We start from the raw sequence: 10,887 nt of genomic DNA on the forward strand, positions 1-10,887 counted from the left end.
GATGGGCTGTGAGACAGAGATGAGGCAACTTCCAGCCTAGGACTTCTGATGCCCTTCCCACCAGAGAGCTCTCCCACTGCTGAGGTTGATGCTCTTCCTTATGGCACTTACAGGCATCCTTGGTGTGGGTGTGAGGGATGCACTGGGCACACCTCTGTGGCAGATGTTACTGGCATTTGGCATTGCCTGGCTGCCTCTTTAGAGGACCTATAACCTGCCTTTAGGTACCATTCCAAAGGAAAGTTTGAAGCACCACAGAGTAAATAGGCATGGACACAGAAGTTCATTTGCTACCAGCTCAAGCTGTAAGGATTACAGACTGCTTCCACGGATGGTCCCCTGTACCTCTCCTGCAGGTATTGCTGCTAATCTCATCTGGGAAAGGTGACTCCAGCCACAGCCAGAGGCAGGAGAAAAAAAGCTGCCAGCCCTTCCCCCCTACTGTAAAGAAGAGGAAGGAGGCTGAAGCTTATGATTTTGGAAAGGATTTTAAACCCAGGCCTCCAGCTCTCTGTTAGGAATGGCACAGTGCATGAATGGGATCTGAAACATCATTGTTTGTGCACTGCAGGGAAAATGCCAATCCAGTGCTTTAGGATCCTCCCCCCTCCTTCAGTCAGTATCTATCAAAGGCTCAGCAACTGCAGGAACCAGTAGCCTAGAAAATAGCAGATCATTAAACCTCTGCTTGGTTTCAAAACCCTAGTATCACCAGGGAATAGAGGGATTTTGTTTAAAAATGCCTTTAAAATATAAGTTGTCAGTGACAGGGCCTACTCAGCTTGGCACAGATAATTGCATGCTTCCACCCTGCTTTGCTGATGGGGCTGGTACCCACCACTGCTCTGGTCAGCGAGGCAAAAACCTGAGTTGGGACAGCCACCTCACCCATCATCTCATCAGGAGGAGGAAGTGACAGCAGCTTGTCACAAGACTCATGTACCATAGCAGCAGCAGAAGCAAAGCTTTCCTTTCAAATATATTTCATAGAAAGAAATGCCTTGCCTGTCAACTTGCAGGGTAAGGGCCTAGGAGGCTGTGTGGCCCCTCTGAGGAGCCAGCTGAATAAGCCTGCATCTGTGGCCACATGAACACATTACAGAACACATTAGAAGTCTTCAATGGACTTAATTAAAATTACCTTTTTTTTTCCCTCCTTTCCAGAAAGGGGTGAATAATAGCAAACTAAGCTGGAAACACCTTTCTGCTAGGAACATGATTTCTGGAGTGTAGCATGACCATGTCTACGAATCTTTCCTAAAATTCAAAGAATTTAAAGCAGTTTTTGTTGTGTACTATTAATAAATTGCAGTCTGTTAGGAACTTGTCTTGTTCATGTACCACGCATCTTGCTTAGCTTAAAGTCACTGTGTGGCATACTGGCAAAGCATATTTATGCTGTCCTTTGCTCTGGCTAAGGGATAGACTTCTGTTTACCAGTGCTCACAACTAATGAAATTAGCAGACCTACCACCTTGGCCAGGATGAAAGTTGTACCTGACACATCCTGCGTGCCAGACCTATTGCACATTGACAGTTTGCCTTGTGCGTGTGCTGATGACCTCTTCATCACCTGTGCTGTGGGTCCAAGGTGTACAGAACATGATGAGCTGATTCAGCATGTTCAGCAGACTCTCTCCCCACGTTGTACAACACCCATTTATCAGGAAACGGGTGTTGCACAACCAGGGGAGTGAGGCTGCGGAACATGGTAGCTCCCTAGATTGCCACTCTAAGCAAGACAGCAATAAACAGCCAAAGCTGTCTCTACCACTAAAATTGGTAGAGTTGGCAGGCCTGAATTAGATCTTCAACTCAAAGGGTGAGTCTCCATGTTTTCAATGCTGAAGCTCCACCTCTGTGACTCAATCAGGAGCTTAGCAGAAGAAGTATTTGTGCTGTCTGTTGCTAGGTATTGCCATGTACTCCATTGTAGGTAACAGCTGTGTTCTCAGGTACCCTGGGAGAAAGTTTGCATGTAGAGGCACTCACCATGAAGTGGATGATCCGTTGGGAAATCACATAGTTGATCTTCTTCCTCATGTTTTCTTTTGCCTTCCTGATGTTCACACCCTGCATTCACACCCAGGAGGGAAGCTGAGCTGTTAGTAGGTCTGCTGCAGTGAGCTGCCTGTACTTTCTTTGCCTTCACCATGGGTGTAGCACATGTGCCAGGGAGAAGCATTTTGGCTGAAGGCAAGTCACAGTCTAACTGAGTCCTCCGGCTAGAATCTGTGAAGGACACAACAAATTACAGCTTTGAATAGACCAACCATTGTTCAACATATCTTCCTGTTTGTGTGAAAAAAGATTAAGTGTGGTCTAGATAATTTACCATTCAAACCACAGAATGACAGAATGTTACAGTTGGAAGAGACCTCCAAGAACATCTGGTCCAACACCATCATCCAACTACTAAACCTTGTCCCTAAGAATCAGGTCCAGATACCTTTTAAATGCCACTAGGGATGGTGACTCCACTGCTGTCCTGGGCAAGACATTCCAATGCCTGATAGCCCTCTCAGTGAAAAAATGTTTCCTAACATCCAGCCTAAACCTCCCCTGGCAGAGCTGACATCCATTTCCTCTGGTCTTATCTGGTCTTATCACAGTTCACTAAAGAGAAGAGGTTGTTTCCCTCCTCACTCTAGCCTCCTCTGAGGTGGTTGAAGAGAGCTCTAAGTTCTCCTCTCAGCCTCCTCTTCTCCACACTAAACACCCCCAGCTCCCATAGCTGCTCCTCACAGGACTTGTGCTCCAGGCCCTTAATGAGCTTTGTTGCCCTTCTCTGGACACGCTCCAGCACTTCTGTGTCCCTCCTATAGTGAGGTTCTCAGAATTAAACACAGTACTCAAGATGCAGCCTCACCAGGGCCAAGTACAGAGGGACGATCACCTCCCTATTCCTGCTGGCCACTGAGTTCCTTATACAAGCCAGGATGCCATTGGCCTTCTTGGCCACCTGAGCACACTGCTGACTCTTATTAAGTCGACTGTCAACCAATACCCCCAGGTCCCTTTCCAACTTACTACTCTCTAACCACACTTTCCCAAGTCCCCAACTATGGGGTTGTTATGACCCAGGTGCAAGACCTGGTATTTGGCCTTGTTAAACCTCATACAATTAACATTAGCCCATTGGTCTGACCTCTCTAGTCCTGCTGTAAGGCTTCCCCACACTCCAGCAGATCAACACAGCCACCTAGTTTGGTGTCATCTGCAAATTTACTGAGGGTATACTCAGTCCTCTCATCCAATTCATTTATGAAGATATTAAAGAGAATAGGCCCCAGCACTGAACCCTGGGGGACAGCACCAGTGACCAGTCCCCAGCTAGATTTAGATTTAATTCTATTCACTGCTACTCTCTCAGCCCGACCATCCAGCCAATTTTTTATCCAATGCAGGGTATATTTGTCCAAACCAAGTTCCATAAGTTTCTGAATAAGAATTCCGTGAGAGATGTTGCCAAAAACTTTACTGAAGTCCAGATAGACAATGTCCAGAGCTCTTCCTTCATCCACTAGGTGAGTCATCTTGTTGTAGAAGGAGATCAGGTTATCCAGACAGGACCTACATTTTGTAAACCCATGCTGACTAGGCCTGATCACATGGTTATCTTGTATGTGCCATATGATGGTACTCAAGATCATCTGCTCCATAACCTTTCCTGGCACTGAGTTCAAACTAACAGGTCTATAGTTACCCAGATCATCTTTTTGGCTCTTCTTGTAGATCAGCATTTTCCTATCCAACTGGGACATCCCCAGTTTGCCAGGACTGTTGATAAGTAATGGAGAGTGGCTTGGTGAGCACTTCTGCCAGCTCCTTTAGTACCGTCGGGTGGATCCCATCTGGTCCCATAGACTTGTGCACATCGATGCAGCACAACAGGGCACTGATCTTTTCCTCCTGGACTATGAGGGCTTCAGTCTTGGCCCACCTTGGCCTTCCAGTTCAGGGAGCTGTACCCTCAGGGAGTAATTGGCATTGACAAAGACTGAGGCAAAATGAGCACTCAGCAGTTCAGCCTTTTCCATGTCCTCAGTCATCAGTTACCCTCCCAGGTCAAGTAGAGGGGGGAGATCTCCCTAGCTCTTCTTTTGCTACTTCTGTTTTTTTAACATCTATTTTGCTTTTTGTGCAGTATCTAGCATTGGCAAAGCACCTAACTTTTTAGACTTGTCGGGCTTTTATTTTCTGAATAAATAACAAGCTCCATTTGTAACCAGCCTTACAGCAATGATAATTATAACATCTGGAAACAAAGTGCCCAATTCTACCCTCAGCAAAAGCCCACACAACAAGAATTTTAGAGGGCTGACACTGACATGAAGAAAATGCAGTTAGAAGAGCTCTGGAAATTATCCAAAACCTCACGTCAATAAAGGATGATTGTTCAAATATTATCTTTTCAAATTATCACCAATCTTTGGGTAAATTTCTAAACACAATTACATTTGTTCAGCCATGCTGACCTTAAATATCTACTGTGAGGTCCTCCTCTGTGTTTGAGACATATTGCACAAATGGGACTCCTGTCATTCCATTAAGATCAACAAGGTTTGAGTTTTCAGGTTAGAAAACAGGTGAACAATTATTTGTGGATAAAGAAGTGGTCTAGGGATGGTCACTAGTATGGGTTTGGAATTAAATGATTTGATCAAGAAGTCAGAGGATATCAGTATTTCTATCAATCCCCTCTCCCTAAACTAAGACTGGTTTCACTCCCTTGCTAGACACAAAGCTGCAAAAATGAATGTGACAGAATTGATGGTGCTTGTATCACATAATAAAAATATTAGGCCACCTGAGAAAGGTGCTCTTATGGGCAGTGATTAAAGCTTTCTAAGAATCACACTGGAATTATAAATTGTACAAGATTTTTTACATATCTTCACCATTTCTATAAAACTTTCTTCCCCAATTTTTTTCTCTGAGATGCTCACATACCCCTGTGGTGAGCAGAACTTATGCACAAGCATGGATAGATTAATTGTAGACCGAATATGAGAAAAGAGAGAGAAAATGGAAGACTGTCCTAGACAAATGGGAAAATACCAGTGTCTCTGTGTTCTGCTGAAAAGGAGAGGGAGTAGCTTTTATCTGAGATCAAAGAAGCAAACTAGAGTGGCATAAACCTTAAAGGAAAAATCAAGGAAGTTTTCTGGAGGACAAGATTGAAGGTGAATGACACTGAGTTTAAAGTGCATACCTGAGAAACAAGAGACCCAAGGTCTAGTCCTGTTTGCATTGTGACCTTCTCTGGTACTTGTCCTGAACAAGCAGGTTAACTGAAGTGGAAGATCTTTAAGCCAACTAATATTTTGCTGTGTGTACTCTTGTGACATTGAAAAAATACTACAAATTGGAATGGGGCAAAATTTCCTTTGGGGAATGCATACAAAAAATGACTGACTTTTGTCTTAAAATGGCCTTTTTGGCTTGACTCAGCTGTGTAGAAAAGGATGGAAAACATCATGTGAGATAGCAAGATTTCCTTTTGGAAGCAGAAGGTTATTTCAGATGGTCTAAGTTCCATTTAAGGCTTTTTCTGCAATCACTGGAGAGAGACAGACCTGTTGCAGACATAAGGCTTATGGTTTTACAGTCTTACTAAAGCTGCAAACAGGGAAAAATCTGTCACTGAGAAATGCCAGCAGCTTTTTATTGTGTTGTTTTCCTCTTGCTTCTGTAACTTTTTTTTTTTTCTTTTTTTTTTGGTGGATCATTTTCCCTTGTAATAGGTGGGATGACCTGGGAAGGATGGCCAGGTGGTATCTGTTCAGTTATATTCCTTCATCTGTTTCCTCTTTTGCAATATTTCTGGGTGGAGTGTTGCTAAGGAGGATGTAAACAATCACCATATTGACATTTGTGTGTGAAACGACAGTTGTATCCCTATTAATTTGCATGTCTTTAACATAATGGAGCATAATACAGGTAGAATGACAAAATTACAGTATATGTTACCACTTTTACTATTAATTTCCCAGGTGTAACATCCTCATCTCAAGCTCTTCTTGACTTGATAAAGAGCCTCCTTTTGGTGGAGCCTTACTGGCAGAAACCAGGGGAGTAATAAACAATTACTTGAGATGAACTTTCAAGTACATTGAAATCAAGATCCCAGGGATTTCAGAAGGAGGATTTCTTCTGAATTAGGCCTGCAAGTCTTTTCTGTTAAAAATGAAGGAGCTAGCACTAGAGAAGGGATCAGCACTTGCTGGGTGTTTGTGTCCCTTGCAAAGGCCATGGCTATCCTTTCAAAACACTGTGAAAAAGAGGAAAAGCATAGACTGAATACTAAAATGTTGTCTTGTTCACTATTTCTGTCTTAACTTGTTAAGAGTTTTTCAAAAATTTTGGTAGACGTCAGATCAACAGCTGCAGTTCCCAGTCATCTAGTAGTTGTGTTTGTGCAATAAACTCACAAATGGCTGATACCAAATCTGGGAACTTGCACACTCCTCAGAAGACTGCACACTGCATATTCCAAGTCCCACTGGAATTACAACCACAAAAAAAAAACCCAAATTCTGTGAATTTAGGAGTCAGACCCAGAGATACTCTTCTACATGGTCAAGTCCTACCCCAGCTCTCAATGAGAGACTGGCACTGTGCATCACAACATCTTTGTAAAGGAATCATAGAACAATTTGGGTTAGAAGCAACTTCTAGAAATCATCTGGTTCAACACCCCAGGGTTTTCCTGGGAAAGTACTGCAGGGTGAGCTTTGTCTGTGTGACTCATTTCTGATATCCTGGGTATTCTGGTTCTCTTGTTCTACCCATCTCTTGGGCTCTTAATGGTTAGTATTAGATTTCAAGACAAGTACCTAGTTACTTGGTACCTAGACAGTTTTTGTCCTGGGTATTTAAGTTATAATAGCCTCAAGAACACGTGTTGCTAGTTCTTGCTCTTGTATGGATCTTGGCTTGGCTCAGATACATACCACGTGTGATGTGGGAAGTGTTCTTAAAATCTATAGTAAGATATAACTCAGCCCTGACCTGCAGTATTTCCTCCTTTGCTGCTGCTGAACTGTTCTGGGAAGGCTGCTGGATTTCTGTCCCATCCTGGAATATTCAAGAAGTTCCCTAAGCTCCTTTTAGTTCCCTGACCTTGACCAGCACTGAGCCAAATTAGATATGGCTGACTATTTACACAACTTGTTTAATGTCAGTGTTATATGGCATGAAGCTGAATGACTTTGATGAAATATAGCAATTATCCCAAGATGAACAGCATAGGGTACTGCATGTCTGAAATAACCTTATCTGCAAAAATTGGTAATTCTGCTGGGAAAGAAAAGTATAATAAGCTTTAGTGTCAGTAAAAAAGAAAGAGTGAAAAAGTTTCATAAGTTTCATTTTCATTCCCTCTTTTTAAACATCCTTGGTTAACTGCAAAAGTAATGTACAAACATTCCATAATAAACTTTCCTGTGTTCCCAGCTCCAGTTAAGTGAATATTCATGTGTCTATACTATTTTCGTTAGTTAACACTTTACATTTCCTTAAATACATTAATGCAACCTTGTTTTCTAGCAGAGGAGAGAAGAGTTACTGCACTCCCTTGCTACAGCTGCAGCCTCTTTGGCTCGGTGATGAAGTCAAAGACAAGTCCTGACTTTTCTACTTTCAAGGTGAAAAACAGACTCTGCTCTCAGGTGGAGCAATTTGGGACGAGACAGTACTGGCTGGGCAGTAATGGGATCCCAGGAACCCACCATGTCCTGCATACAGATTTGTTGGAACTTGAGCCCGAAGGTGCGTACTTAGCCCAGGCATGCAGTGAAATGGCTTCAACATATTGATCGTGAAACAGATTTAATATAAAAGGGTCCTGTCCCTGCCATGCTTCTCTGTTCCCAGAGAAGAGTCTCATGTTGTTAAAATGCAGTTCTATGGTTCATGAGCATTGACTCGATTTTCAGTAGTGCTATCTATCTCAGTTTGGATCCAGTGGCACACAGTGACTGCAATGGGCAGTTGTCTGGAAGGACTTTCAGCTCACAAAGCTCACTCCCACAGAGCTCACACCAGCATTTTTCTCTCCGTGGCAACCTGGCACCTGGGCTCCTCTGGCACCCTAGCCCCTGGATGCTTGCAAGCATCCTCAGTTGTCCACCCCTAAAAGCATTGTCCACCCCTAAAAACTTCTAAGATTTAATTTGTCTCAGGACCATATTTAAAACCTGTGCTGGGGCTGCTGTTGTTCAGGTCCAGCCTGCACTGGCAGCTTTAGGAAATCTCTAAATGCTTCAGTCCTCCCAAAGTGGCAGTGGTGAAACAGCAAAGTGACACTAGCTGTGGCCTTCAGCAACCTCATCTGTCTTTGAAGGTATCCTTTCTTTGAGCAGCAGGCTGGACTTGCAGATGATCACCCAGCTTCAGTTATCCTAAATCCTATTTTCACAGTTATTCTGTGAAAATTCAGCTACAAGCTATCCCAAAACACAGGTTTCTGTGGAAAGCTGCAGATAGAGGCACAAAGGCAGTGGCTGTCTCCCCAGACCCAGGGCTCGGAGCTGCCATGGCTGTGAGATGTGTTGTGTGCTGGATCTGCCCCACGTCAGGGGACAAGCTCTGTAGAGAGAAAGTGTGATGTTTACCCAGTGTCTGAGGTGAACAGCAAAGTGAAAATCTTGTGCAGAGTGATTGAGGGGCAGTGTTAATGGGACTTGGTCACTAAGTCAACTGGTCACTAATATTGTTCACTTGCCTCAGTTTAGGTCTTGTTTGCTTTCCAGCCCAGGCCAGTATTGAGTTTGGAGATAAAAGTGCAGAAATTATGCAAATAATTGCCAGGATTTTGGGAAAAGGGTCTCTTACTACTGTATGGTTCATCCAGTTTCCAGGGAAATGGGGACCTGATCCATGAAAGGAACAGAGTGTTACAAAAAATAAAGTGTAGCATGAAGCTTTGTTGAAAGCAGTTGAGAGAGGTGGGTGAAAATTTTCATTCAGAAATACAGGTCATTTTTCAGTTGGGTGGATGTGTTTGAATACATAAACCTTCTCGTTTCATGGAAGAAGTAGATTGAAGAAGAAGACCTATCAAATCCAGAAAATGTTTGGCATTGGTCTTTGTTTAAGCAAAAAAAAAAAAGGCAATTTCTGTGAGGGTAAAAGTTCACTCAAAGCCCAAAATGACTAAACTGAGAAGTCAAAAAAGGCTAATGCACTTACTGGTTTGCTACAATCAAATTTACCCTACTTTTCTACTAGCTACTTTTATTTAGTTCATGAAAGGACCTAGTGTCCCTGGTGATAAGGAGAAATGATTAAAGACAAATGCTTAAATGCTTTGTCTGTTTCGGGTTTTGTTGGTTTTTGGTTTTCTTTTTGTTTTGGTTTTTTTTAGTTCCAGAAATTGAGTTCCAACACTTCTTAGCTAGTTTTACCCTCACAGACCATTTCTTCTGCTTGAGGATGAGTGATGGGATTTATCAGAAAATGTTACTGGTATGAGATTTGTCTGTAATTCCAGACAAGATTCAGCTCTTGATATAAGTGAAACTCTACCAACTTCACTGAGTTGCAGCAGTTTCAGACTAAATTCCTGAGTTTGAATACCCGTCCTTCCTTCTGACAGGTGATGATTTTAGTTTATTTATTTTTTAAATAACAAGAGTATCATTATATAAAGGGAAGGACACCAGTATGTTGTATTTGTTTAAAATAAGCACTTCTCACTGCTCCTGAAGAAAGCTACCAACAATAACTGTTCAGGCTGCAATAACACTGGGGCTTCATAATGTATAAAACCCACCAAAGGTACTCTGAGCCTAAAAGGAAATTACTTAAAAAAGATTATTTCTCTATATACAATTAGTGATTTGTAACTGATTAGGGAAATTCCAGATTCCTACAAAAGCTAAAGAATAAAAATCCGACATAATGAAACAAGATAGCTTTAGGGGTTAAAAAGAAAGGAGCATTTTCATTTAGAGTTTTAAGTGGTACTTACCACAGGCCAGTGGTGACTCAGCTTTTACAGCCAGTGGTCTCTCAGCGTAGATACTTCTGTTCCTGGTTACCCTGCTTAGGGTGGTGTTGACAGAAGGTTTCTTTAGGATTTCCTCAATGGAGAAGGGCAGGCTGGGCTTCCCCTGGCTGACACACTCCTGAGAATCCATCATCTTCCTGCCAAAGCAGCCACAGGACAGAGAATCCCCGCCTGCTCTCCTGGCTCTCGGGGCACCCCAAGAAACATCCAGCTGGGAAGGTGCACGTCCCTCCCCACCTGTGCTGGGACAATCTGCAGGAGGTCCAGGAGGAGAAAAAAAGGCAACTCACTGATGAGTACACGTGTCTGCTCCTTTAGACTGATCACAGCTTGGGACCAAGACCTGAGTGCCCAGGTGTGGGGAGGATGGCATTTGAAGTGGTGGTGAAAAATCACCCCACCCACTGCTGAACATCCCCCAGCCGACGCAGGTCTACAGAGCTCTGAACAACCCAGTGGCCATCCCAGGAGGAGGTGTGTTCCTCGCAGACCCAGGCAAAAAGCTCCCTGGGAAGGGTTGGGAAGGGTTGCTTGCTGGTAAATCCTGGGTTTGGAGCAGTTATCCTCCTTTTCTGCTTTCAAGCTGAAATCTGTGACAAGCCCACTGGAGCTATACTATTATGGAGTTAAGAAGATAATCAGCAGAGCAAACACTTGTCCCTCGTGACATTTACTATCAAGATAGACACCCTGTAAACTTCTCATAACATAGCACATGGAAACCTCCCTCACCAGGAATTCCCTGGCTATCCTACAGCCATCCCCCCAGGCATCATCTTAGCTTCAGGTTCTCTTTTCTTCTACTTTGAAAACTCTTTGAACTTTCCAAACAGGTGCTATTCAACATCATCCCATCTTATCAGTCACAAGAG

General features: G+C 43.2%; 1 protein-coding gene across 1 annotated transcript in view; it reads right to left on the reverse strand.

Annotated features, from left to right (window-relative positions):
• The window catches only part of ISX (intestine specific homeobox), a 28,739-nt gene extending 18,365 nt beyond the window's left edge, over positions 1–10,374 (reverse strand). Inside the window, exons 1-2 of the mRNA XM_030458182.1 lie at positions 9,977–10,374; positions 1,993–2,232 (exon numbers count right to left, since the gene is read on the reverse strand). Of these exons, the coding sequence (XP_030314042.1) occupies positions 1,993–2,232; positions 9,977–10,148 (412 nt within the window). The 5' untranslated portion in view covers positions 10,149–10,374. The remainder of the gene's footprint in view (positions 1–1,992; positions 2,233–9,976) is intronic.
• Between the last annotated feature and the right edge of the window lie 513 nt (positions 10,375–10,887).

Source organism: Calypte anna, chromosome 1 (assembly GCF_003957555.1).
Source record: "Calypte anna isolate BGI_N300 chromosome 1, bCalAnn1_v1.p, whole genome shotgun sequence".
Taxonomy (NCBI): domain Eukaryota; kingdom Metazoa; phylum Chordata; class Aves; order Apodiformes; family Trochilidae; genus Calypte; species Calypte anna.